This window comes from Ranitomeya variabilis, chromosome 1 (genome assembly GCF_051348905.1).
Source record: "Ranitomeya variabilis isolate aRanVar5 chromosome 1, aRanVar5.hap1, whole genome shotgun sequence".
NCBI classification, from domain to species: domain Eukaryota; kingdom Metazoa; phylum Chordata; class Amphibia; order Anura; family Dendrobatidae; genus Ranitomeya; species Ranitomeya variabilis.
The window spans coordinates 512,338,750-512,366,639 of NC_135232.1; the positions used below are offsets into that span (position 1 = coordinate 512,338,750).

At 44.2% G+C, this 27,890-nt stretch overlaps 1 protein-coding gene across 2 annotated transcripts in view; it reads left to right on the plus strand.

Annotated features, from left to right (window-relative positions):
• Nucleotides 1-2,512: 2,512 nt before the first annotated feature.
• KCNN1 (potassium calcium-activated channel subfamily N member 1) overlaps nt 2,513-27,890 on the plus strand; it is a 197,991-nt gene continuing 172,613 nt past the window's right edge. The window contains exon 1 of one of the 2 annotated variants that reach the window (XM_077253367.1): nt 2,513-3,061. In XM_077253367.1, coding sequence (XP_077109482.1) covers nt 3,032-3,061 — 30 coding nt within the window. In that variant the 5' untranslated portion in view covers nt 2,513-3,031. The remainder of the gene's footprint in view (nt 3,062-27,890) is intronic. The other variant, XM_077253376.1, reaches the window with a different exon arrangement.

Here is a 27,890-nt window from a genome sequence, read left to right on the forward strand (position 1 = left end):
GAGCTATCCTTCATCAGCACACATCACTCTGGTATTTATGTACTGAGAGCTGTCCTTCAGCAGCACACTGCACTCTATTTGTTTTTTGCATACTGGGAGCAGTCCTTCAGCAGCACACAGTACTGTATCCTTTTTCTGCATCCTAGGAGCTGTCATTCAGCAGCACACAGCACTCTGTCCGATATGTATGTACTATGAGCTGTCCTTCAGCAGCACAGAGCACTCTATGCATTTTTTTTAACTGGAAGCTGTCTTTCAGCAGCACACAGCACTATATTCGTTTTTTGTTTTCCTGAGAGCTGTCCTCCAGCAGTACACAGCACTCTATCCGTTTTCTGTGTACTGGGAACTGTCCTTCAGCAACACACAACACTCTGATCCCTTTTCTGTATACTGAGAGCTGTCCTTCAGCAGCACACAACACTCTATCCGTTTTTTGTGTACTGAGAGCTGTCCTTCAGCAGCACACAGTACTGTATCCGTTTTCTGTATCCTAGGAGCTGTCCTTCAGCAGCACACAACACTCTAATCCCTTTTCTGTATACTGAGAGCTGTCCTTCAGCAGCACACAACACTATCCGTTTTTTGTGTACTGAGAGCTGTCCTTCAGCAGCACACAGTACTGTATCCGTTTTCTGTATACTGAGAGCTGTCCTTCAGCAGCACACAACACGCTATCTGTTTTTTGTGTACCGAGAGCTGTCCTTCAGCAGCACACAACACTCTATCCGTTTTCTGTATACTGAGAGCTGTTCTTCAGCAGCACACAACACTCTGATATATGTGTCCATCAGCAGCACATAGCACTCTGATATATATGTGTCCATCAGCAGCACACAACACTCTGTCCTATATGTATGTACTGAGAGCTGTTTTTCAGCAGCACATAGCACTCTGATACATATGTGTCCATCAGCAGCACACAGCACTCTGATGTGTCCAACAGCAGCACACAGCACTCTGTTCTATATGTATGTACTGAGAGCTGTTCTTCAGCAGCACATAGCACTCTGATACATATGTGTCCATCAGCAGCACACAGCACTCTGATGTGTCCATCAGCAGCACACAGCACTCTGTTCTATATGTATATACTGAGAGCTGTTCTTCAACAGCACACAGCACTCTGATATGTAGGTACTGAGAGCTATCCTTCATCAGCACATATCACTCTGGTATTTATGTACTGAGAACGTCCTTCAGCAGCACACAGCATTCTGTCCGATATGTATTTACTGAGAGCTGTTCTTCAGCAGCACACAGCACTCTGATATGTAGGTACTGAGAGCTATCCTTCATCAGCACACATCACTCTGGTATTTATGTACTGAGTGCGTCCTTCAGCAGCACACAGCACTCTGTCCGATAAGTATTTACTGAGAGCTGTTCTTCAGCAGCACACAGCACTCTGATATGTAGGTACTGAGAGCTGTCCTTCATCAGCACATATCACTCTGGTATTTATGTACTGAGAATGTCCTTCAGCAGCACACAGCATTCTGTCCGATATGTATTTACTGAGAGCTGTTCTTCAGCAGCACACAGCACTCTGATATGTAGGTACTGAGAGCTATCCTTCATCAGCACATATCACTCTGGTATTTATGTACTGAGAACGTCCTTCAGCAGCACACAGCATTCTGTCCGATATGTATTTACTGAGAGCTGTTCTTCAGCAGCACACAGCACTCTGATATGTAGGTACTGAGAGCTATCCTTCATCAGCACACATCACTCTGGTATTTATGTACTGAGAGCTGTCCTTCAGCAGCACACAGCACTCTGGTATTTATGTACTGAGAGCTGTCCTTCAGCAGCACACTGCACTCTATTTATTTTTTGCGTACTGGGAGCAGTCCTTCAGCAGCACACAGTACTGTATCCTTTTTCTGCATCCTAGGAGCTGTCATTCAGCAGCACACAGCACTCTGTCCGATATGTATGTACTATGAGCTGTCCTTCAGCAGCACAGAGCACTCTGATATATATATGTACTGAGACCTGTCCTTCAGCAGCACACAGCACTCTATGCATTTTTTTAACTGGAAGCTGTCTTTCAGCAGCATACAGCACTATATTCGTTTTTTGTTTTCCTGAGAGCTGTCCTCCAGCAGTACACAGCACTCTATCCGTTTTCTGTGTACTGGGAACTGTCCTTCAGCAACACACAACACTCTAATCCCTTTTCTGTATACTGAGAGCTGTCCTTCAGCAGCACACAGCACTCTATCCCTTTTCTGCATACTGGGAGCTGTCCTTCAGCACCATACTACACCTTCCTATCTTTGCAGGCACCATAAGGCATCCAGTCTCAAGTACAGTGTATGTTGTGCACTTGAACATCGCTGCCAAGAACACACATCAATCCATGCCAGCTTTCCTGCAGGAGCTAGATGATGTCTCTGCACCGCACCACTGTGACTAGCTCTGTCTTGTCTAAGCCTTTCTCAGTTGCCATTTGCACCAGTATAACGCCAACCTACAGCCTGAATGCACAAAACGTGACAACTCTGAGCCGTCTATCAGCATCGAGAGCTGCAAGTCTCTGCATCCTGGGAGATTTCACATCGCAGCAACGTGCTGTATTACCTGCAGTATCTAATCTGCAGGAGTAGGGGGTGTCTCCCAAGCCTCACATGATAGCCAAGTAGCAGACCGTAGCCAGCCTTAGCCCTCCCCACCCATGCCAGGCAGGCACGGCATGTCTGCAGCCAGGTCGCCCTTTGCAGCCTTGCCCCCCAGCTGCAGGCTATAGAGGCCCCCTGTGTCTGGCCCCCTGAAGGCTCTGCCAGCTGAGTTACCCGTTTGAGTTGCGGGGGGAGGGAGGGCTGGAGAGAAGAGACATTGCAGCATTGACCAATCTACAAGACCAGGGTGGGCTCCTCGGCTGCGGCAGTGCGGCGAAGCCACGGAAACAACTTCTGCTCTGATTTCCTAGCCACATTCCAAGCAAAATGAGGCAGCAGAAGAAGTGACTGTGATCCCATCACCATCCCATGTCCTGGTACTGCTATGCCAGAGAATTAACCCTATGTGGCTTGGTTTCCAGTTCGCAGCATGGGTAAGTGTGCTGATAACAGGGCATCGGAATGCAAGGGGGTACTTGTCTATTATTGATGTGGCACCTACATTATTGCAGGGCCTATGTATCATAGGGGGGCACGAATTGTCCCATGGGGGTATAGGGACTTCATATTTCTGGACTAGAAATGACTGTGTGCCTGTGATTCAGCAGTCACTCCGTGCTGGACCAGTGCAGATTGCATGGGCTTCCTGCTGCAGCCAGGTACTGGATGTGCCCCTGGGCTTCCTGCTGCAGCCAGGTACTGGATGTGCCCCTGGGCTTCCTGCTGCAGCCAGGTACTGGATGTGCCCCTGGGCTTCCTGCTGCAGCCAGGTACTGGATGTGCCCCTGGGCTTCCTGCTGTAGCCCAGGTACTGGATGTGCCCCAGGTACTGGATGTGCCCCTGGACTTCCTGCTGCAGCCAGGTACTGGATGTGCCCCCGGGCTTCCTGCTGCAGTCAGGTACTGGATGTGTCCCTGGGCGTCCTGCTGCATCCCAGGTACTGGATGTGTCCCTGGGCTTCCTGCTGCAGCCCAAGTACCGGATGTGTCACTGGGCTTCCTGCTGCAGCCAGGTACTGGATGTGCCCCTGGGCTGCCTGCTGCAGCCAGGTACTGGATGTGCCCCTGGGCTTCCTGCTGCAGTCAGGTACTGGATGTGTCCCTGGGCTTCCTGCTGCAGCCAGGTACTGGATGTGCCCCCGGGCTTCCTGCTGCAGTCAGGTACTGGATGTATCCCTGGGCGTCCTGCTGCAGCCAGGTGCTGGATGTGTCCCTGGGATGCTTGCTGTAGCCAGGTACTGGATATGTCCCTGGGCTTCCTGCTGCAGCCCAAGTACCGGATGTGTCACTGGGCTTCCTGCTGCAGCCCAGGTACTGGATGTGCCCCTGGGCTGCCTGCTGCAGCCAGGTACTGGATGTGCCCCTGGGCTTCCTGCTGCAGCCAGGTACTGGATGTGCCCCTGGGCTGCTTGCTGTAGCCAGGTACTGGATATGTCCCTGGGCTTCCTGCTGCAGCCAGGTACTGGATGTATCCCTGGTATGCTTGCTGCAACCCAGGTACTAGATGTGTCCCTGTGCTGCCTGCTGCAGCCAGGTACTGGATGTGCCCCTGGGCTTCCTGCTGCAGCCAGGTACTGGATGTATCCCTGGGATGCTTGCTGCAACCCAGGTACTAGATGTGTCCCTGTGCTGCCTGCTGCAGCCAGGTACTGGATGTGCCCCTGGGCTTCCTGCTGCAGCCAGGTACTGGATGTGCCCCTGGGCTGCCTGCTGCAGCCAGGTACTGGATGTGCCCCTGGGCTGCCTGCTGCAGCCAGGTACTGGATGTGTCCCTGGGCTTAATGCTGCAGCCAGGTGCTGGATGTGTCCCTGGGCTTAATGCTGCAGCCAGGTGCTGGATGTGTCCCTGGGCTTCCTGCTCCAGCCAGGTACTGGATGTGTCCCTGGGCTGCCTGCTGCAGCCAAGTACTGGATATGTCCCTGGGCTACCTGCTGCAGCCAAGTACTGGATATGTCCCTGTGCTGCCTCCTGCAGCCAGGTGCTGGATGTGTCCCTGGCCTGCCTGCTGCAGCCCAGGAACTGGATGTGTCCCTGGCCTGCTTGCTGTAGCCAGGTACTGGATATGTCCCTGGGCTTCCTGCTGCAGCCAGGTACTGGATGTGCCCCTGGGCTTCCTGCTGCAACCAGGTACTGGATGTGTCCCTGGGCTTAATGCTGCAGCCAAGTACTGGATGTGTCCCTGGGCTGCTTGCTGTAACCAGGTACTGGATATGTCCCTGTGCTGCCTCCTGCAGCCAGGTACTGGATGTATCCCTGGGATGCTTGCTGCAGCCCAGGTACTAGATGTGTCCCTGTGCTGCCTGCTGCAGCCAAGTACTGGATATGTCCCTGGGCTACCTGCTGCAGCCAAGTACTGGATGTGTCCCTGGGCTGCCTGCTGCAGCCCAGGTACTGGATGTGTCCCTGGGCTGCTTGCTGTAGCCAGGTACTGGATATGTCCCTGTGCTGCCTCCTGCAGCCAGGTACTGGATGTGCCCCTGGGCTTCCTGCTGCAACCAGGTACTGGATGTGTCCCTGGGCTTAATGCTGTAGCCAGGTACTGGATATGTCCCTGGGCTTCCTGCTGCAGCCAGGTACTGGATGTATCCCTGAGATGCTTGCTGCAGCCCAGGTACTGGATGTATCCCTGAGATGCTTGCTGCAGCCCAGGTACTAGATGTGTCCCTGTGCTGCCTGCTGCAGCCAGGTACTGGATGTGCCCCTGGGCTGCCTGCTGCTTTGTGCATGAGGAAGACCCTTAATTAGGAAAAGCATGAAAGTCAGTGCAGATGCAAGTAAGGAAATGTTCCTGAGTGGCATATTGTCGAGTGTGAGAGGCAGAGTACTGCTGTTTGCTGGAATACAGTATATAACATGAACATGATGCCATTTCTGTGTCTGCATCATAGTAGACCTCAGCCTGAGTCAGACATCACTGTGTGCTAATGCAGCTAATGCAGTGCAGGAATGGTGCGTTTGCCTGCTTGATCCCTTGTCATTCTCTTTGATGCGGTTGCCTATGTCCGGAGTTCTTATGCTCATGTCTATCTCTATGGCTGTAGGATATGGTGAGCATGTAGTAAAACCGCATGTTATTCATGGACTCCCATCATGACTTTTGTGTGTGGCCAATAGTGGTTTGCAAGTGCCACAACTGCAGGGCTTCTATGTGTTCCTGCACTCCCTAGGGCTTCATGAGTTGATCACCCTTCCTTCATTACCTGGAAGACATGAAGTCACTCATCTGTAATCAAGAAGCATTTTAATGGTATTTTGTGCCATCAGGGTCTTCCCATCTTCTAGTTCATTGTGGTATCTCAGGTAGACTGTCTGCTTGATTATCCTAACAGTGTTCTCCCATCCATTCTCAGGTGCTGCTCCCGTCTGCTTTGAAACCATTCACTTAATATTGAATATTCATCTACTGAGTTTTTATACTAATGGATTGACCAGTGTTAGTTTCTTCAAACCTGTCCTGACACTTTTTTCCTTCTCCCTTGAGTGTTGAAGTCTGTTTTATCCTATCTTGTGCCAATCTTTTGCCTGTTCTTATGCTAGTCTGAGACGTTTCTTAGGATCCTATTTGGCAGATACGTTTGTGTCTACAGCATCGTATTGTATTGAAATGATGTCAAGATCCATTGGTGTTTTTTCTTTAAGCTGCTGTGTCTTTTAGTGTGCTACATAAGGAGACCAGGGAGAGGCTTTGATAAAATTTATCTGGTGAAGGCAACATTGTATTATATGGAAATGTAAGGCATGCCTAACCTCACAGTGAATGTTTGGTGAGATCATACCAAAAGCAACTGCATCAGCAACCACTACAAGGAAGAGAAGCAAACATCATGAAGGGTTTCATGTAAACAGACCACCATATGACAACCTGATAGATTTATTATAGAGCACTACATACTCACTTTTTGATCAGTATTGCCTTAGAGATATAGTAAAGAATAAATACTTTAGTGCAAAAATCAAACCAATAATAATTGTGGGCAACTGATACAGATAAGAAATGCAATGAAATTTGACAATTCAGACCTAAATTTTGAACTCTCAGGTCTTCCAAAAGATACTTTAGACAAAATATTTTTCCAATATGTTATTGTGAAGGTCCGAGGTTGTGAACTATAATAATCACCTAGGCAGGTTAATAATGTAACTATTTTTATTCTTTAATTCCTCGGCCTTACAGCAATTCCGGGTAGATAGTCACAATGCAATGTCCCCAGTCTACAAGATCACATCCTGGGGTGAATAGTGCCCCCGTACCAGAAGATACCCACAGTCTCCCAACTTTTGGTTGGCCAACAGCTTTTGTATCTCCAACTGGTATAGTCTGTAGTCACAGTCCATTCTCCTCCAGAAGACAGATATAATGACCGTAGCACATGTATCCCACTCAAACCAACAACAACAGTCCTTAACCCCTTCCCGACATCGGACGTACTATACCGTCCGATGTCGGGTCCCCTGCTTTGATGTGCGCTCCGGCGGTGAGCGCACATCAAAGTCGCGACATGTCAGCTGTTTTTTACAGCTGACATGTGTGCGCAATAGCTTCTCATAAAGGAACAGCGCACCACCGGGTGTAGTAATCCAAAGAAGTCTTTATTCAGCCATAAAGCATCAAAGCGACGTTTCGACCATATGTTGGTCTTTTTCAAGCATGTGCGCAATAGCGGCGGGTGAAATCGCGATCACCCGCCACTATTAACTAGTTAAATGCCGCTGTCAAACGCAGACAGCGGCATTTAACTACCGCATCCGGCCGGGCGGCCGGAAATGAGCGCATCGCCGACCCCCGTCACATGATCGGGGGTCGGCGATGCTTGTATATTGTAACCATGGAGGTCCTTGAGACCTCTATGGTTACTGATCGCCGGTGGCTGTGAGCGCCACCCTGTGGTCGGCGCTCACAGCACACCTGCATTTTAGCTACATAACAGCGATCTGATGATCGCTGTTATGTAGCAGAGCCGATCGGGCTGTGCCTGCTTCTAGCCTCCCATGGAGGCTATAGAAGCATGGTAAAAGTAAAAAAAAAAAGTTAAAAAAAATGTGAAAAAAATAAAAAAAATATAAAAGTTTAAATCACCCCCCTTTCGCCCCAATCAAAATAAATCAATAAAAAAATAATCAAACCTACACATATTTGGTATCGCCGCGTTCAGAATCGCCCGATCTATCAATAAAAAAAAAGCATTAACCTGATCACAAAACGGCGTAATGAGAAAAAAAATTGAAACGCCAGAATTACGTTTTTTTGGTCGCCGCGATTTGCATTAAAATGCAATAACGGGCGATTAAAAGAACACATCTGCACCAAATTGGTATCATTAAAAACGCCGTCTTGGCATGCAAAAAATAAGCCCTCAACCAACCCCAGATCATGAAAAATGGAGACGCTATGAGTATCGGAAAATGGCGCAATTTTATTTATTTATTTTTTTGCAAAGTTTGGAATTTTTTTTCACCACTTAGGTGAAAAATAACCTAGTCATGTTAGGTGTCTATGAACTCGTACTGACCTGGAGAATCATAATGGCAGGTCAGTTTTAGCATTTAGTGAACCTAGCAAAAAAAACAAACAAAAAACAAGTGTGGGATTGCACTTTTTTTGCAATTTCACCGCACTTGGAATTTTTTTCCTGTTTTCTAGTACATGCCATGGTAAAACCAATGGTGTCATTCAAAAGTACAACTCGTCCCACAAAAAATAAGCCCTCACATGGCCAAATTGACGGAAAAATAAAAAAGTTATGGCTCTGGGAAGGTGGGGAGTGAAAAACGAAAACGGAAAAACGAAAAATCCCACGATCATGAAGGGGTTAAGACAGTTCCTCACATCCAGACTATGGCTATTACTACCATAACACATGTACAGTGGGTACGAAAAGTATTCAGACACCTTTAACCCCTTTCTGCCAGCTGACGGAATAGTACGTCAGCTGGCAGATCCCCTGCTTTGAGGTGGGCTCCGGCGGTGAGCCCACCTCAAAGCCGCGACATGTCAGCTGTTTTGTACAGCTGACATGTGCGCGCAATGAGCGCAAGCGGAATCGCGATCCGCCCGCGTCCATTAACTAGTTAAATGCCGCCATCAAGCGCTGACAGCGGCATTTAACCTCTATGGTTGTTGATGGCCGATTGCTTTGAGCGCCACCTTGTGGTCGGCGTTCAAAGTACACCTGCATTTCTGCTACATAGAGGTGATCTGTACTTCACCTCTATGTAGCAGAGGCGATCGAGTTGTGCATGCTTCTAGCCTCCTATGGAGGCTATTGAAGCATGCCAAAATAAAAAAAAAAGTATTTAAAAATATAAAAAAAATAAAAAATATATAAAAGTTCAAATCACCCCCCTTTTGCCCCAATCAAAATAAAACAATAAAAAAAAAAATCAAACATGCACATATTTGGTATCGCCGCATTCAGAATCGCCCGATCTATCAATAAAAAGTGAGGAAAAAAAATCAAAACGCCAAAATTACGTTTTTTTGGTTGCGATAACGGGCGATCAAAAGAACGTATCTACACCAAAATGGTATCATTAAAAACGCCAGCTCGGCACGCAAAAAATAAGCCCTCACCTGACCCCAGATCACGAAAATTGGAGACGCTACGGGTATCGGAAAATCGCGCAATTTTATTTATTTTTTCGCAAACTTTGGAATTTTTTTTCACCACTTAGATAAAAAATAACCTAGACATGTTAGGTGTTTATGAACTCATAATGACTTGGAGAATCATAATGGCAGGTTAGTTTTAGCATTTGGTGAACCTAGCAAAAAAGCCAAACAAAAAACAAGTGAGAGATTGCACTTTTTTTGCAATTTCATCACACTTGGAATTTTTTTCCCGTTTTCTGATACCGGGCATGGTAAAACCAATGGTATTGTAGCCAATTGGTAAATTCAAAAAAGTTCATTTGTTTTCTCAATGTACACTCTGCACCTCATCTTGACTGGAAAAAAACCATAAATGTATACATTTTTGCAAATTTATTAAAAAAGAAAAACTCAAATATCACATGGTCATAAGTATTGAGACCCTTTGCTCAGTAGAAGCACATTTTTGAGCTAGTGCAGCCATGAGTCTTCTTGGGAATGATGCAACAAGTTTTTCACACCTGGATTTGGGGATTCCCTGCCATTCTTCCGTGCAAGTCCTCTCCGGTTCCGTCAAGTTGGATGGTGAACATTGGTGGACAGCCATTTTCAGGTCTCTCCAGAGATGCTCAATTGGGTTTAGGTCAGGGCCCTGGCTGGGCCAGTGAAGGACAGTCACAGAGTTGTTCTGAAGCCACTCCTTTGTTATTTTAGCTGTGTGCTTAGGGTCATTGTCTTTTTAGAAGGTGAACCTTCGGCCAAGTCTGAGGTCCAGAGCACTCTGGAAGAGGTTTTCATCCAGGATATATCTGTACTTGGCCGCATTCATGTTTCCTTCAATGACAACCAGTTGTCCTGTCCCTGCAGCTAAAAAACACCCCCATAGCATGATGCTGCCACCACCATGTTTCACAGTTGGGATTGTATTGGGCTGGTGAAGAGCAGTGCCTGGCTTTCTCCACACATACCGCTTAGAATTATCACCAAAAAGGCATATCTTAGTCTCATCAGAGCAGAAAAAAATCTTATTTCTCATAGTCTGGAAGTCCTTCATGTGTGTTTTAGCAACTGTATGTGGGCTTTCATGCGTCTTGCACTGAAGAGAGGCTTCTGTCAGGCCACTCTACCATAAAGGCCCGACTGGTGGAGGGCTACAGTGATAGACGACTTTGTGGAACTTTCTCCCATCTCCCTACTGCATCACTGGAGCTCAGCCACAGTGGTTCTTCTTTACCTCTCACCAAGGCTCTTCTCCCACAGTTGCTAAGTTTGGCTGGACGGCTATGTCTAAGAAGACTTTTAGTGGTCCCAAACTTCTTCCATTTAAGGATTATAGAGGCCAGTGTGCTCTTAGGAACCTTGAGTACTACAGAAATTCAGTTGTAAACTTGGCCAGATCTGTGCCTTGCCACAATTCTGTCTCTGAGCTCCTTGGCCAGTTCCTTTGACCTCATGATCCTCATTTGGCCTGACATGCACTGTGAGCTGTGAGATCTTATATAGACAGGTGTGTGCCTTTCCAAATCAAGTCCTATCAGTTTAATTAAACACAGCTGGAGTCCAATGAAGGAGTAGAACCATCTCAAGGAGGATCACAATGAAATGGACAACATGTGACTTAAATATGAGTGTCTGAGCAAAGGGTCTGAATACTTATGTCCATGTGATATTTCAGTTTTTCTTTTTTAATAAATATGCAAAAATGTCTACATTTATGTTTTTTTTTCAGTCAAGATGGGGAGCAGAGTGTCGATTAATGAGAAAAAAATGAACTTTGTGAAGTTACCAAATGGCTGCAATGGTCTGAATACTTTACATACCCACTGTATCTCACTCCAGCCAGCAACTACAGTCCTTAAGATAGTTTCTCACATCCAGATTATGAATATAAAGACCGTAGCACATGTACCCGGCTCTAGTCGACAACAACATATAATACAGTTCCAACCGGGGTTCTCCAAACATCTTTGTGGGTTCAGTGATGGGCAGAGGTCATACCTGTATTACATCAGATAAAGTCATGGTTCTTTGGGTTGTTCCTGAAGAGGCCCTCTGCATAGGGGGCCAGAGACTTTATATCCACAGTTCCCATTCAGGACATTCCTCCACGGGATTGGGGGAAGTTGTGGGTACTTGATCCTTCATTGTTCGATTGTTCTATTGACCTGCATATTCGTCCTAAGTTGGGTAGATTAGTAAACTGCAGTGGGTTGATGCAATACTTGCTCAGCAGGCGTTTACAAATTAACAATCAACAAGAGTCAACGTACAGTCTTATATAAAATAATGGCTAAATTGAGATCTTTGAGAGAGGAACAAGAGTAATGGAATAATTTCTTTACCTGATTACCAGTCTTGTTTCTAGCCTTATGTATACAAAAGATCCAACCTGCACTTGTTCCTCTGCTTACTGTCACTGAATGGAAACATTGATTCCTGAGGCTGAACTGATGAGCAAGTAAATCTCTAATAGAACACAACAATATGATCGACATTACCGGTGCTGAGTGCTGGAAAACGTCTGCATCCCTTAAAGCTGTTGATTCCGCTCTACGTGCATTGGTCCAATAGTCTTTAGAACGAGGCCAGCTCTTCAAAGTTATAATAATTACTAATTAAAAAATGGCCATATGCCAGATATACAACCAAAAATCCAATAATGTTGAAACTTGGTCAAACATGTTAAAATGGAAAAGTGGAAATACTACCAACAAAGTCATAACTGACAGCATGTTGTTTTTAGTTATCAAGAATATTTTTCTTACCTTTCTACTTTAATACATGTGCAGTATATCCAGATCTATTCAATATAATGATTTGGAAAATATATACCACTTGGATTTCAAATATGTACAATTACCTAGCTGAAGTGTGTCCTACATTATATGGCTAAAAATAAGTGGCTGCAAACAGAACACCCATAATTGCCTGATACATATCTCAATCCAAAAGCAAGGTCCTTAGTTTAGAGACCTCCTTCTGTTAGGTTAACAATGACTTGCATGTATTCAATCTCATGATCATAAATGGTCAGCTAAAAAGGTTGTCCTTACTATTGGCTACCCCAAAGGTAGTTAGCCAAGTTCTTTCACCTCAGAAAATGATTTTCTTTCATGGCCTAGAGCAGAGGTCCCCAACCGCCGGTCCGCGGACCAGGACCGGGCCGTTGGGGTTTTTCAGCCGGTCCGCGGCGCCGCTGACAGCTAGCTCCGCGGCCCTGCACCTGGTCAGAGCTCGCACAATTAAATCCCTCATCATCCCCGGCGCCCGGCGGCGCCTCGGCTGCAGCGGGGCCACAGCCACAGAGCTCTGTCTGAGCTGTTTCGCCAGCTCCTGGCGCTGAGCAGCTGCAATAGCAGCAATACTCACCCCCGCCGGCCCTCACCATGGATACACACAATACACTTCCGGGCGACGCTGGGTCATCTCTCCTGTTACTTCCGGTCGGCTCATCATCCTAAGAGCAAGAAGACAGAGAGAGAGCCCCACATCGTCCAGCGCAGCGTCCACCAGGTCACCGTCCAGGACATGAGGTCCAGCAGCGGCAGCGCCAAGCAGGAAAAGACGAGCAGCAGCTGCAGTGAGGACCGTGCAGCACCCTCTCCTGCTGTGTAAACAACGAGGCCGATGGACGGGCCGGTGAAGCAGTGAGTGAGTCAGTGACTCGTCTTCACTTTGCGGGGGCGGGGGGAATATGGGATGCAGCCTGCTGCTGCTGAGCCTGGGTCTGCTCTGCTGCGTGCTCACTGACCCTTTTACTTGCAAAATCTGATCTCCAGTGATGCCCCTGGGCCCTGTCACACATGAAAGACACGGAATAGCTGCTTGAGGGCATGAAGTTGTGGTGGCACGTCTCTGTTCAGTGCGGCACATTGTAAACACACCGCAAGGTGCATTGCTAGCATATGCAATCATTCAACAAAGTCACATTCTCATTATAAATGTCATAATTATATGATAAGTATGCACTAAGCTCCATCCGTCCATAACCCCACCCCCATATGACCAAAGCCCCGCCCCTGCCCCACCCCCACCGGGCCATGGAAAATTGGTCTTGCTTAAAGCCGGTCCCTGGTGCAAAAAAGGTTGGGGACCTCTGGCCTAGAGGCACAGTCATTGCAAAATAACAATCATTTGTTTTCACAATGGTTGAAGAACACATCTTCCTACATTGCTATTATATATAGCATTTCAGTTTCAATTCACTAAACCTAAGGGACTCAAACAAAATCACCAAGCTTTATAGCCAAAACTACACATTCAGCCTGCAAATGTTATTGTGGCATCTTGACTGCCAGATGGTGATTCATTATTGCAGAGTATGTGCTTCTACCATGCCTTCTCAGCCATGACAACCCAGCTGCACAGCCATATCAACTTAATCATTGACAAACAGTTCTAATACTGATTTTGATTTAGAGGCAATACCAAATATTGCAGCCAAGGACTGGAAAGTTTTTCATGCTATCGTTTTATGACGTTTTGATGACATTTTTTTCTAGAACATTCAACTTCATAATTATTATTTCATGATAATCACACTGAATATTTCTAATGTTATAATTAATTGAAATATTAGACAAATAGGGAACCAAATAGGCAAAGAATACACTAGACACCCTTACAAACACAGGAAAATATAAATTCCCTAAAACTTTATGAACTAATCACACCAATTTTGACAGTGCTAAAAGCCGCTCAATACTTATACTTTGATTTTGATGTTGCTATATACATAGATATGCAAGTAAAATGTATGTTCAGTAAATGCACTCAATACTTGGTCAGGGCTCTTTTGCATCTATTACTGCATCAATGCGGCGTGGCAAGGAGGCGATCAGCCTGTGGCACTGCTCAGGTGTTATGGAAGCCCAGGTTGCTTTGATCGCAGCCTTCAGCTTATCTGCATTGTTGGGTCTAGTGTCTCTCATCTTCCTCTTCACAATACCCCACAGATTCTCTATAGGGATAAGGTCAGGCGAGTTTGCTGGCCAATCAAGCACAGCGATACTGTTGTTTTTAAACCAGGTATTGGTACTTTTGGCAGTGTGGACAGGTGCCAAGTCCTGCTGGAGAATGAAATTTCCATCCCCAAAAAGCTTGTCGGCAGAGGGAAGCATGAAGTGCTCTAAAATTTCCTGGTAGACTGCTGCGCTACCTTTGGTCTTGATAAAACACAGTGGACCTACACCAGCAGATGACATGTTTCTCCAAACCATCACTGATTGTGGAAACTTCACACTAGACCTCAAGTAGCTTGGATTGTGTGCCTCTCCACTCTTCCTCCAGACTCTGGGACCTTGATTTCCAAATGAAAAAAAAACAAAATTTACTTTCATCTGAAAACAACACCTTGGACCACTGAGCAACAGTCCAGTTCTTTTTCTCTTTGGCCCAGGTAAGACACTTCTGACATTGTAAAAGCCTAGGGTGGGAAATGCAGCAGCTACCGGTAAATGTCAAAAGTAAAGATAGATACCAATAAAAGTAAAATTAATTGAGGCATCAGTAGGTTAAGTGTTTTTGAATATTGATATTGAATCAAGAGCCCCATATAATGCTCAATAAAGTTTATGATGGGCCCCATAAGATGCTCCATATTAAAATATGCCCCATATAGTCCTGCATAAGGGGTAATAATGACCCCATAAAATGCTCCATAGACACATTTGCCCCATATAGTGCTGCACAAACGTTGATTATAGCCCCATAAGATGCTCCATACAGACACTTGCCCCATACAATGCTCCACAAACGTTAATTATGGCCCCATAAAGATATTTGCCCCATACAGTGCTGCACAAATGTTAATTATGGCCCCATAAGATACTCCATATAGACACTTGCCCCATATAATGCTGCACAAATGTTAATTATGGCCCCATAAGATGCTCCATATAGACACTTGCCCCATACAGTGCTGCACAAACGTTGATTATGGCCCCATAAGATGCTCCATACAGACACTTGCCCCATACAATGCTCCACAAATGTTAATTATGGCCCCATAAAGATATTTGCCCCATACAGTGCTGCACAAATGTTAATTATGGCCCCATAAGATACTCCATATAGACACTTGCCCCATATAATGCTGCACAAACGTTAATTATGGCCCCATAAGATACTCCATATAGACACTTGCTCCATATAGTGCTGCACAAACGTTAATTTTGGCCCCATAAGATGCTCCATATAGACACTTGCCCCATACAGTGCTGCACAAACGTTGATTATGGCCCCATAAGATGCTCCATACAGACACTTGCCCCATTTGCTGTTGCTGCGATAAAAAAAAAAAAATCACATACTTACTTCTCGTTGCTCAGGCCCCCGGCACTTGTTATATTCACCTTTTCCTCGTGTCGGTGCCGCTCCACCTTCAGTGTCTTCTGCACTGACTTTCAGGCAAAGGGCACGCACTAACCACGTCACCACACCCTCTGACCTGAGCGTCACTGCAGAAGACGGTGATGATGGAGCGGCACCGGAACGAGGAAAGGTGAATATCGCGCAGCGCTCCCCCACCCCATTATACTCACCTGCTCCTGGCGTGGTCCCTGCAGGTCCCTGGTTCCCCGGCGTCGCAGCTTCTTCCTGCATTGAGCGGTCACCGTTACCGCTCATTACAGTAATGAATATGCGGCTCCACCCCTATGGGAGGTGGAGCCGCATATTCATTACTGTAATGAGCGGTACCATATGACCACTCAGTACAGGAAGAAGCTGCGACACCGGGGAACCAGGGACCTGCAGGGACCGCGCCAGGAGCAGGGGAGTATAATTAGACAGCCCCTGCTCCGCCTCCCCTGCCGACCCCTGGGTATGACTCGAGTATAAGTCGAGAGGGGGACTTTCAGCCCAAAAAAATGGGCTGAAAATCTCGGCTTATACTCGAGTTTATACGGTAATTTATTTACTGCATTTGAAAACTCCTAATAGCCAGTTATAGTCCTCTTTTGTAGAATAATTTCCACCAAAATTTGGGTGCAGTTTGCAAATATTCCCAATGGTGTGGAACACCCAGAAAATCACAAAACATCTAAAATACTAAATGTCTATGTGCCTGGAGTAAGAAAAAGACTGGGAAAAACAGAATTAAACAGTAACGAGGAAAAAAAAGTACTTATATTCCCAAGTCATTTGGGATAATATCCTTTGGAAATTCAGTCATGGAACTTCTTGTACATACAGTAGTTACGACATCATATCAACAGTTGTTGAAGATATTTGTGGTAAAATGGTGTGAAGATGCTTTATTGCCTACGTCCTAGACAAGGAGAAATTTTATATCAGAACAAAACACAATTTATATTTTTTATCAAACATTTCAAAAGCTTCAATGGAGATAAAAAAAAAATAAAATTAATATTGAATACACAATAATTGACTAATGTGAAATGTTGTAATGCTGAAAAGAAGAATGGGCTAACATGAAAGGTTGAAGTGAAATTATTTGACTTGTTCGGCTGGGACTACTGCTACTAATAGTGGTCTAACTAGTTTTTACGTTTAAGTGGCGGTTACTTTTTAGCCTGATTGATGGTGCTATTGGGTCTTTGTTCCCCAAGTCATTACAAAATCTGTGTTTTTAAGTTTGCAAGTTTCTGATATCTCTCATCGTTTTCCTATAATGTGAGATAAGCCTCAGTTATCCACAATTACTATGGGCCACCAGCATCCCAGATTCATCAGTGCAGTCCTATTTTCCCATCATTATAGAAAATGAGAAGAGGTTGCAGCACTCTGCACCTCCAATAAGAGAAACAACCATTGTAGGATACTCATTTCTGGATATATATTTTTAAATGTCATTTTGCACTTTATAGGCACTGAGGCATTTTTGCTCTATGGATTGTGGAGCAACAAAGGCCTCGTTTACCCTTCTATTCCCCAATGCAAAGTATACTCCCTGATGACATCGCATTATTGCGAGATAAACACATTGGGAAGGATTTTTTGCTGGGGTTAATAATATGAGAGCTATATTTGGGTTTTTCACTTTTTAAGGCGGTAGCATAAACATGGGACATGACAGGGTAGATAGATGTGACAATTGAAAACTGAGTTTTACCTAAGTTACTTCCTGCAGTAAGAAACATGTAATCGCATTTTCTATAGCATGTAGAACAGAGGATACATATATATATAGTACAGACCAAAAGTTTGGACACACCTCATTTAAAGATTTTTCTGTATTTTTATGACTATGAAAATTGTAAATTCACACTGAAGGCATCAAAACTATGAATTAACACATGTGGAAATATATACTTAACAAAAAAGTGTGAAACAACTGAAAATATGTCTTATATTCTAGGTTCTTCAAAGTAGCCACCTTTTGCTTTGATGACTGCTTTGCACACTCTTGGCTTTCTCTTGATGAGCTTCAAAAGGTAGTCACCGGAAATGGTCTTCCAACAATCTTGAAGGAGTACCCAGAGATGCTTAGCACTTGTTGGCCCTTTTGCCTTCACTCTGCGGTCCAGCTCACCCCAAACCATCTAGATTGGGTTCAGGTCTGGTGACTGTGGAGGCCAGGTCATCTGGCATAGCACCCCATCACTCTCATTCTTGGTCAAATAGCCCTTACACAGCCTGGAGGTGTATTTGGGGTCATTGTCCTCTTGAAAAATAAATTATGGTCCAACTAAACGCAAACCGGATGGAATAGCATGCCGCTGCAAGATGCTGTGGTAGCCATGCTGGTTTAGTATGCCTTCAATTTTGAATAACTCCCCAATAGTGTCACCAGCAAAGCACCCCCACACCATCACACCTCCTCCTCCATGCTTCACGGTGGGAACCAGGCATGTAGAGTCCATCCGTTCACTTTTTCTGCGTCGCACAAAGACACTGTGTTTAGAACCAAAGATCTCAAATTTGGACTCATCAGACCAAAGCACAGACAGATTTTCACTGGTCTAATGTCCATTCCTTGTGTTCTTTAGCCCAAATAAGTTCTGCTTGTTGCCTGTTAGAAGTGGTTTCCTAGCAGCTATTTTACCATGAAGGCCTGCTGCACAAAGTCTCCTCTTAACAGTTGTTGTAGAGATGTGTCTTCTGCAAGAACGCTGTGTGGCATTGACCTGGTCTCTAATCTGAGATGCTGTTAATCTGCGATTTCTGAGGCTGATGACTTGGATAAACTTATCCTCAGAAGCAGAGGTGACTCTTGGTCATCCTTTCCTGGGGCGGTCCTCATGTGAGCCAGTTTCTTTGTAGCGCTTGATGGTTTTTGCAACTGCACTTGGGGACACTTTCAAAGTTTTCCCAATTTTTCAGACTGACTGACCTTAATTTCTTAAAGTAATGATGGCCATTCGTTTTTCTTTACATAGCTGCTTTTTCTTGCCATAATACAAATTCTAACAGTCTATACAGTAGGACTATCAGCTGTGTATCCACCAGACTTCTGCTCAACACAACTGATGGTCCCAACGCCATTTATAAGGCAAGAAATCCCACTTATTAAACCTGACAGGGCACATCTCTGAAGTAAAAACCATTTCCGGTGACTACCTCTTGAAGCTCATCAAGAGAATGCCAAGAGTGTGCAAAGCAGTCATCAAAGCGAAAGGTGGCTACTTTGAAGAACCTAGAATATAAGACATATTTTTAGTTGTTTCACACTTTTTTGTTAAGTATATAATTCCACATGTGTTAATTCATAGTTTTGATGCCTTCAGTGTGAATTTACAATTTTCATAGTCATGAAAATACAGAAAAATCTTTAAATGAGAAGGTGTGTCCAAACGTTTGGTCTGTACTGTATATAGTAAGCAAAAAAAGTGAAACATCGCAAAAAAGTTAAAAAAAATGGACTTTAATGCCCAGTGGCGTGGCAACATTTCAGATAAAAAATCCTTTCTCAAGCCGATATATATATATATACACAGTTGTGCTCAAAAGTTTACATACTCCAGCTGAATTTTTGCTTTCTTGGCCTTTTCTCAAAGAATATGAATGATAACACCAAAACTTTTTCTCCACTCATGGTTAGTGGTTGGGTGAAGCCATTTATTGCCAAACTACTGTGTTTTCTCTTTTTTAATCATAATGACAACCCAAAACATCTAAATGACCCTGATCAAAAGTTCACATACCCCATTTCTTAATACCGTGTATTATCTAACATTAATGACAGCTTGAACTCTTTTGTAGTAGTTGTGGATGAGGTTCTTTATTTTCTCAGAAGGTAAAGCTGCCCACTCTTCTTGGCAAAAAGTCTACACTTCCTGTAAATTCTTAGACTGTTGCGCTTGAGATCTCCCCAGAGTGGCTCAATGATATTGAGGTCAGGAGACTGAGATGGCACTCCAGAACCTTCACTTTGTTCTGCTGTAGCCAATGACAGGTTGACTTAGCTTTGTGTTTTGGATCGTTGTCACGTTGGAACGTCCAAGTTCGACCCATGCGCAGCTTCCGGGCTGATGAGTGCAAATTTGCCTCCAGTATTTGCAGATAAAGCGCTGGATTCATTTTTCTTTCAACTTTCACCACATTTTCTGTGCCTTTTTAGCTAACACATCCCCAAAACATCAGTGACCCACCTCTGTGATTTACAGTAGGAATGGTGTTCCTTTCATCATAGACCTTGTTGACCTTTCTCCAAATGTAATGTTTATGGTTGTGGCCTACGGGTATGTGCACACGTCAGGATTTCTTGCAGAAATTTCCTGAAGAAAACCGGAAATTTTCTGCAAGAAATCCGCATTTTTTTTTTTGCGTTTTCTTCCTGTTTTTTTTCGCCTTTTTTTTAGCATTTTGCAAGCGTAATTAGCTTGCAGAATGCTAAAGTTTTTCAAGCGATCTGTAGCATCGCTTGGAAAACTGACTGACAGGTTGGTCACACTTGTCAAACATAGTGTTTGACAAGTGTGACCAACTTTTTACTATAGATGCTGCTTATGCAGCATCTATAGTAAAAGATAGAATGTTTAAAAATAATAAAAAAAATTAAAAAAATGGTTATACTCACCCTCTGCAGACAGCCGATATCCTCAGCGGCGTCCGTTCCTATAGATGGTGTGGTTCAGGACCTTCGATGACGTCGCGGTCACGTGAGCGGTCACATGACCGGTCTAGCGACCAATCACAAGACAGCAACGTCATCGCAGGTCCTGAACCACACCATCTTTAGGAACCGAAGCGGCAGCATGCAGCGGTGAGAGGCGGGAACACTCCGGGGGCCATCGAAGGTGAGTATATGACTATTTTTTATTTTAATTCTTTTTTTTTTACCAAGTATATGGTGCCCAGTCTGTGGAGGAGAGTCTCCTCTCCTCCACCCTGGGTACCAACCGCATATAATCTGCTTACTTCCCGCATGGTGTGCACAGCCCCGTGCGGGAAGTAAGCAGATCAATGCACTCCTAGGTGTGCGGAATCCCCTCAATTCCGCATTTTTAATGAACATGTTGCTTTTTTTTCCGCGATGTGATTTTTTCGCGGAAAAAAATGCAACATTTGCACAAAAAATGCGGAATACCCTGTAAATAATAGGAGGCATATGTTAGCGTTTTTTTCGCATTTTTATCACGTTTTTATAGCGAAAAAACGCGAAAAAAAAACGCAAAAAATACTGAACGTGTGCACACGGCCTAAAAGTTCAATTTTGGTCTTATCACTCCAAATTACTTTGTTCCAGAAGTTTTGAGCCTTGTTTCTGTGCTGTTTTGCGTATTGTAGGAGAGATACTTTGTGGCATTTGTGCAGTAATGGCTTTCTTCTGGTGACTTGACAATGCAGCCCATTTTTCTTAAAGTGGCTCTTTATTGTGCATCTTGAAACAGCCACACCACTAGTTTTCAGAGAGTCCTGTATTTCAGATGATGTTATTTGTGGGTTTTTCTTTGCATCCTGAACAATTTTCCTGGCAGTTGTGGACAACCTTTTTGTTGGTCTACTTGACCATGGTTTTGTTTTTACAGCGGCCCTGATTTTTCATTTGTTAATCACCGTTTAAACGCTGCTGGCTGGCATTATCAATTCCTTGGATATCTTCTTTTTGTATCCTGTTTTATACAATTCAACTACCATTTCCTGTAGATCCGTTAACAATTCTTTTGCTTTCCCCATGACTCACAATCCAAAAATGTCAGTGGCTGGATGAAAGATGCAAGAGTCTGTCTGGATCCCAGAAATTCACTCAGCTTTTATGCACACACGCTTATTACAAGCAAACAGGTCACAGGTGAGGATGTTTCCTTTAGTACCCATTCAAACCCATTTGTTTCAACTTCTGTGCATGTTATCAGGCCAAAATTGCCAGGGTATGTAAACTTTTGATCAGGGTTTTTTGGATGTTTTGGGTTGTCATTATGATTTTAAAAGAGAAAACACAGTAGTTTGACAATAAATGGCTTCACCCAACCAGTAAGCGTGAGTGGAGAAAAAGTTTTCGTGCTATCATTCATATTCTCTGAAAAAAGGCCAAGAAAGCAAAAATTCTGCTGGAGTATGTAAATTTCCTTCTCACACCTCAATAGGGGTGGTCTTTTTTGACCTTTCTCATTCTTGGGTCCTTTACCAGAGCCCTGGGAGTTTGAAGATTTTTAATTGTTCCCAGCATTGCACTTTTCTGGATAGAGAGTTCAGATGTTGCTGCTGGGATCTCTTGTACCCATTTTCTCAACTTAGGGGTCACTGCTCCAAGTGCTCCTTTCACCACTGGAATTGTTGCCTTCATCTTCCACATCTTCTCCAGTTCTCTTTGAGGCCCTGGTATTTCTCTAGCTTCTCATATTCCTTCTTTCTGATGTTGCTGTCACTTGGCACTGCCACATCTGTTATCATTGCTGTCTTCTGATCCTTGTCTACTATCACAAAGTCTGATTGGTTAGCCAAAACCTGCTTATCTGTCTGGATCTTGAAGTCCCACAAGATTTTAGCCCTTTCATTCTCCACCACTTTCTCCGGGGTCTCCCACCTGGACTTAGCCCATATGCTGTGCAGATGTTCCTGTATACAATTCCCGCTACTTGGTTACCACAACCAAGTTTGGTATACGCTGTTTTTGCTTGCATTTTTGGAGTACACCTTGGATGGTTCTTTGGCGAACAGGCCATTTACCTTCTTGGCCTCAGCTTCTCAAGTGTATCTCCTTAGTCTTGCTTAGTCTTGCAGCGAGTGCTATGAGCCTTTGTTTAGCAGTGTCTAGGGCTTCAGTTGGGGTCAGGCCTTTGTACTTGTCCAGCTTGGTCTTATTCTTGATCTTTACACCCTTCTGTATTTCGGTTAGTTGGCTGACTTCCCTTCATGTCACCTTGAACTTTGTCTTCAGTGTTCTTTTCCAAGGGGGGCATTTACTTCTGTTCTTGCTGGTTGTATAGCCAAGCATTTCCATGATTGCTGAACAATATTTAGAATTGAGTCCTCAGTGGTTGATACCTTTTAATGGCTAACTGAAAAGATGGTAACAAATTGCAAGCTTTCGAAACTACTCCGGTCTCTTCTAAAATGGACATGTCAGTAGACCTTACAGACTGTCTTTCCACAGATCAAGACATACAGTCTATAATCTAGGTGGTACCGTATATTCACTGTCTTGATGGTTGCCATCAACAGTCAACAAACTTGCCCTTGGACACATCCGTATCAGTCAAACTGCTCTTATTATATACTGGAACAGTTTGTTTTTCAGATTACTGTGAAATGTAATTAAGTTACTTTCTAGCATAATAATTGCCTGAACAAAATCTGAGCACAGGGTTCAGCACCTGTAACTACACTCTACAAATCCTTCCAAGACAAGATTTTAATTGCGAGCTACAACTGATTTTCTTTTACTTCACCATACAGATTGAGGATTGGTTTGGCACATGGAGAGGTGGGACATTAGTGATAGGGACCATTCATTTTTTAGGTACATCTTGTCGTGCCTGGATGGCTTTTATACTTTTTGATCAAAAGGTAGCTTATGTGTATAAAAGGAACCTGTCAGCAGGATTGTGCACAGTAAATGGGGTTTTTTTTTGCCAGTACCTGCCTGCAGAAGGGTTTTTTTTCTCTTCAGTATGTACAGTATGTCAGTGAGGGGTCAGTGACCTGTCAGCAGTCTTCATTATGAATAGCTAATCAGACCACCACATGAAGATGCCGCCCTGAAGCAAGAGCATATCATTAACTCAAAACTGAAAATAAAGATTAAACAACAACGACAACACAGATTTCATCACCCAGGTATCATTGTAATCAGTATAAAGGCACCAACCTGACACTGTAGGTAACTGTGAACAATCCTGCTGACAGGTTCCCTTTAATACGTATTCACAGCAATATTGGAGTTCATGTATTCATGAATCACAGTGTGCTGACACAACATGTATGGATATGTTTATATATGGGCTAATTAGTATTTTTATGCAACTGTAAATTAATGTAATACTAAAGTTGTGTGGGCCCTATTTTAATTACCGTATTTTTCCGACTATAAGACGCATAGGACCATAAGAAGCACCCCAAATTTTCAGAAGGAAAATAGGGAAAAAAATTAATGTGTCAAATGTTGGTCCGTCTTTCAGTCCGAATTCAGCTTACCAAGGGGTGATCAGCAGTGCTGGTGGAGCGTGGTCACAGGGGGTGTTCGGTGGTCCAGCGATATGACTCCCATCCCAGGCTGCTGCAGCAGGTGCGGTGACCTCCAGGAAATCCCATCCCAGGCTGGTGCGGCTGGTGTGGGCAGGTGAGGCTGGTGTGGGCAGGTGCGGCTGGTGTGGGCAGGTAAGGCTGGTGTGGGCAGGTGCGGCTGGTTTGGGCAGGTGTGGGCAGGTGAGGCTGGAGTGGACAGGTGAGGCAGGGGGGCTCCGCTGTCATTTTGTGAAAGTCTGGAGGCCCCGCACATCCAGTGGTATGATACAGTGGCCTCCTGGAAAATGGCCACCGGGGCATGCTCAGATTGAGATCATCCCGAGATCTTGGAAGACGAGATCTCGGGATGAGATCTCGTTGCCGAGATCTCAATCTGAGCATGCGCCGGCCCCAGTGGTCATTTTCCCAGAGGCCACCACATCGCAGCAGATTGAGATCTCGGCAACGAGATCTTGTCCCGAGATCTTATTGCCGAGATCTCAATCCGAGCATGTGCTGCCGGAGGCCGCCGCATCGCAGAAATGGATGTGCGGGGCCTTCGAGCTTTCATAAAATGCCGGCGGAGCCCCCCACACCACAGAGCACCACACCTGCCACACCAGCTGCACCAACCTGGGGAGGGAGTGTGATCATTGACCAGCAGCGTTGGACCGGGACCGCCACAAAATCACCCAACTCCTGCTGCCGCCACAGTATTTGTAAGTATATTCAGAATATAAGACGCACCCCCATTTTCCCCAAAAAATTTTTGTGAAAAAGTGCATCTTATACAGTAATATTATTATTATCATTATGATTTATTTAATTTTATAGTACAACACCAACATTGATCTTATCTGGTGGCCACAGACTGCTGATGTTACCACTGGATCTTGGTCTTATGAATCTTTTTGCTCAACTATAGTTTCCACTAATGTGGTATTGATGACTTATCCTTAGGATAGCTCATTAATATCAGATCGTTAAGGATCCGAAAACCGGCTCCCCAACCTATCAGATATTATCACATCTGGAGGCAGCCATATTTAAATAATATAGAGATCCATCACACTGTTTAATGACCACTGCCTGGTAATGCAAATTAGGATTCAAATAATGCTGAAGCTGGTAACTGATTGGTGAGGTGGCACGTGTTAGACCACCACCAGTCTGATATTGAATCCTTAAGTTTTGGTCATCAATAACCAAAAAGTAAACAATCCCTTTAGGGTGTCAGGAGTGTAGGGGATACTACTGAATAAAACAATCAGGTTCCAAGAAATGTAAGTAGATACAGAGATACAGGGAAAATAGTGAGATTAGGGAATGCGATAGGTCTTGCTAAAAGGAAATGTTTTCATTGCACCTCTTGATGTTGGAAATAATTTAATTATCTGGGCTGTTGCATTCCTGAGAACTTGGGCAGCATGAGGAGAGCTTTGGAGAAAGAAGTTGGAAGTTAGGTAAAATTTGTTTACTGCTCCTTTTGTGAGATGTAGAGTGGTGAAAAGCTTTAACCCATTTCTGACATTAGACATAATAATCTGTCCATGTGCCCTGGGCCTATTTGAACAGGGATGGATTATTACGTCATCGCGATCTGATTCTGACAGCTGACACCCGGCACTAAGTGCCAGGACTCGTCACACACCGCTCTGGGCACTTTAACCCCCGAAATGCTACGATCGATTGCGATCCTATCGCAGCATTCTGGGAGCACCACGAAGAGGGCTGACAGCAACTTTGCCTTTGGATCGGAGACCCCGCGGCATGACGAAGGGTCCCAATCGTTGTCATGCTGAGCCGATGTCGTCATGAAAACATCCGGGTCACCAGAGCTAGGAAACTTGCTGATCATGCGCAGTGCATTATCAGCAAGTCTCTCTGTCAGTGCAGAGCTGACAGTTTCTATAGCATAGGAATGCTGTTGCATCCCCATGCTGTAGAAGTGATCAGCCTGCAAAAAAAGATAGTCCCATAGTGGGACAAAGTAAAAAAAGTATAAAAAAACAAACACATTTTTTAAATAATTGTAAAAATATTTTTTAAAAATCAAAAATACTAACAAAAAATCAAAAGATAATGTATTTATAAATAAATATCTGAAAAAAAATCTAAAGAATAAAATTATTTGGTATCACCTCGTCGGCAATGACCTGACCTATATAAATCTCAGAAAATGAAAGGAATCCAGTGGTCTCCGTGGGAACACTTTTCATTAAAAAATAGCTTTTATTTCCCCATATAAAAAAGATAGACATTAAGGACAAAAAATCCACTATATGCAAAAGAGCATCACAGCAAAATAATCATGATTAAGACCTTGAGTCGAAACGCGTTGGTCGTAGACGCTGTATAATGTGTATTTTGCTGTGATGCTCTATTGCATATAGTGGATTTTTTTGTCCTTGATGTCTGTCTTTTTTATATGGGGAAATAAAAGCTATTTTTTAATGAAAAGTGTCCCCACGGAGACCGCTGGATTACATTCATTTTCTGATTGCTCTGGTTACTCACCCCTTCCGTGCTGGATACGGATGTTGGAGCACAGATTACAAGGGTGAGCTGACAACTTTTTCTATATTTGACCTATAAAACTGTTCCACTAGTTAACCCCTTTAGTGAGCACCATAAAAAAAAATAAAAGGCAAAAAATAGTGCTTTATCATAATACCGCCGAACAAACAGTGCAATAAAACGCAGTCAAAAAGACAGATATAAATAAACATGGTACCGCTGAAAACATCATCTTGTCCTGCAATAAAAAAGCTGCAATGCAGCTCCATCTATAGAAAAATAAAAAAGTTCTCAGAATAAAGCGATGCAAAAATAATTATTTTTTCTATAAAATAGTTTTTATTGTGTAAACGCGTCAAGCCTAAAAAAAACTATATAAATGAGGTATTGCTGTAATCGTACTGACCCAAAGAATAAAACTGCCTTGTCAATTTTACCACACACTAAACAGTATAAACACCCCCCCAAAGAAATTCCTGAATTGCTGGTTTTTGTTCATCATGCCTCCCAAAAACCGGAATAGAAAGCAATAAAAAAATTTATACCAATAAAACGTCAACTTGTCCCTCAAAAAGCAAGCCCTCACATGACTCTGTGGGAGAAAATATGGAAAAATTATAGCTCTCAAAATGTGGTGATGCAAATACTATTTTTTGCAATAAAAAGCATCTTTTAGTGTGTGACGGCAGCCAAACATATAACCCAATATAAATCTGGTATCACTGTAATCGCACCGACCCGAAGAATAAAGTAGCCTAATCACTCATACTGCATGAAGATTGGTGTAAAAAATAAATAAAACCAATTGTTCACCTCCCAAAGATTGCAGTAAGGCTCGGCGCACATTTATCCTGCGCTCTGCGTTGAGTGCTTACAGCAGGACTTCCGTGTGAATCTCTGAAATACTTGATTCTGATGGAAACCTCAGTGGAAGATTCCCTATAATGAAGTAGATGGAGGCACTGTGGATGCCGTCTGACCTGTGATCCTGAGGTGTCTTTTTAGAATTGCATAAAAGTTATGTCGGCCAAAGTTTTGTGCACTTCTGAAAAGAAGGACACCACTGAACAGAGGCCAGGCAGAGTCCAGAGTAACTCTGCTGCCTCATTATAGTGAATGGATCCCTCGGAGGTTTCATCTGAATCATGTCACTCAGAGATTTAGATAGAAACCTGTTGTGAATTAGACTTTTTTGGCTCCCTCTTGTGGTCACTAGTGATATGACTCTGGGATTGTCTTTCCTCAGTTTGGCACCCACCTGGGTCGTTAGTCCAGGGGTGTTGCTATATAAACTTCCTGGTTTCTCAGTCCAGTGCCTGGCATCGTTGTAATCAGTTCCTTTCTGTTTGCTCCTGTCTGCTGGTCTTGGATCTTGCAAAATTAAGCTAAGTCCTGCTTCCTTGTTTTTTTGGTTATTTGCTTTGCTCTTATTCTTTGTCCAGCTTGTGCTAAATGTGATTCCTGATTTTGCTGGAAGCTCTAGGGGGCTGGTGTTCTCCCCCCGGGCCGTTAGACGGTTCGGGGGTTCTTGAATATCCAGCGTGGAAATTTTGATAGGGTTTTTGCTGACCATATAAGTCATCTT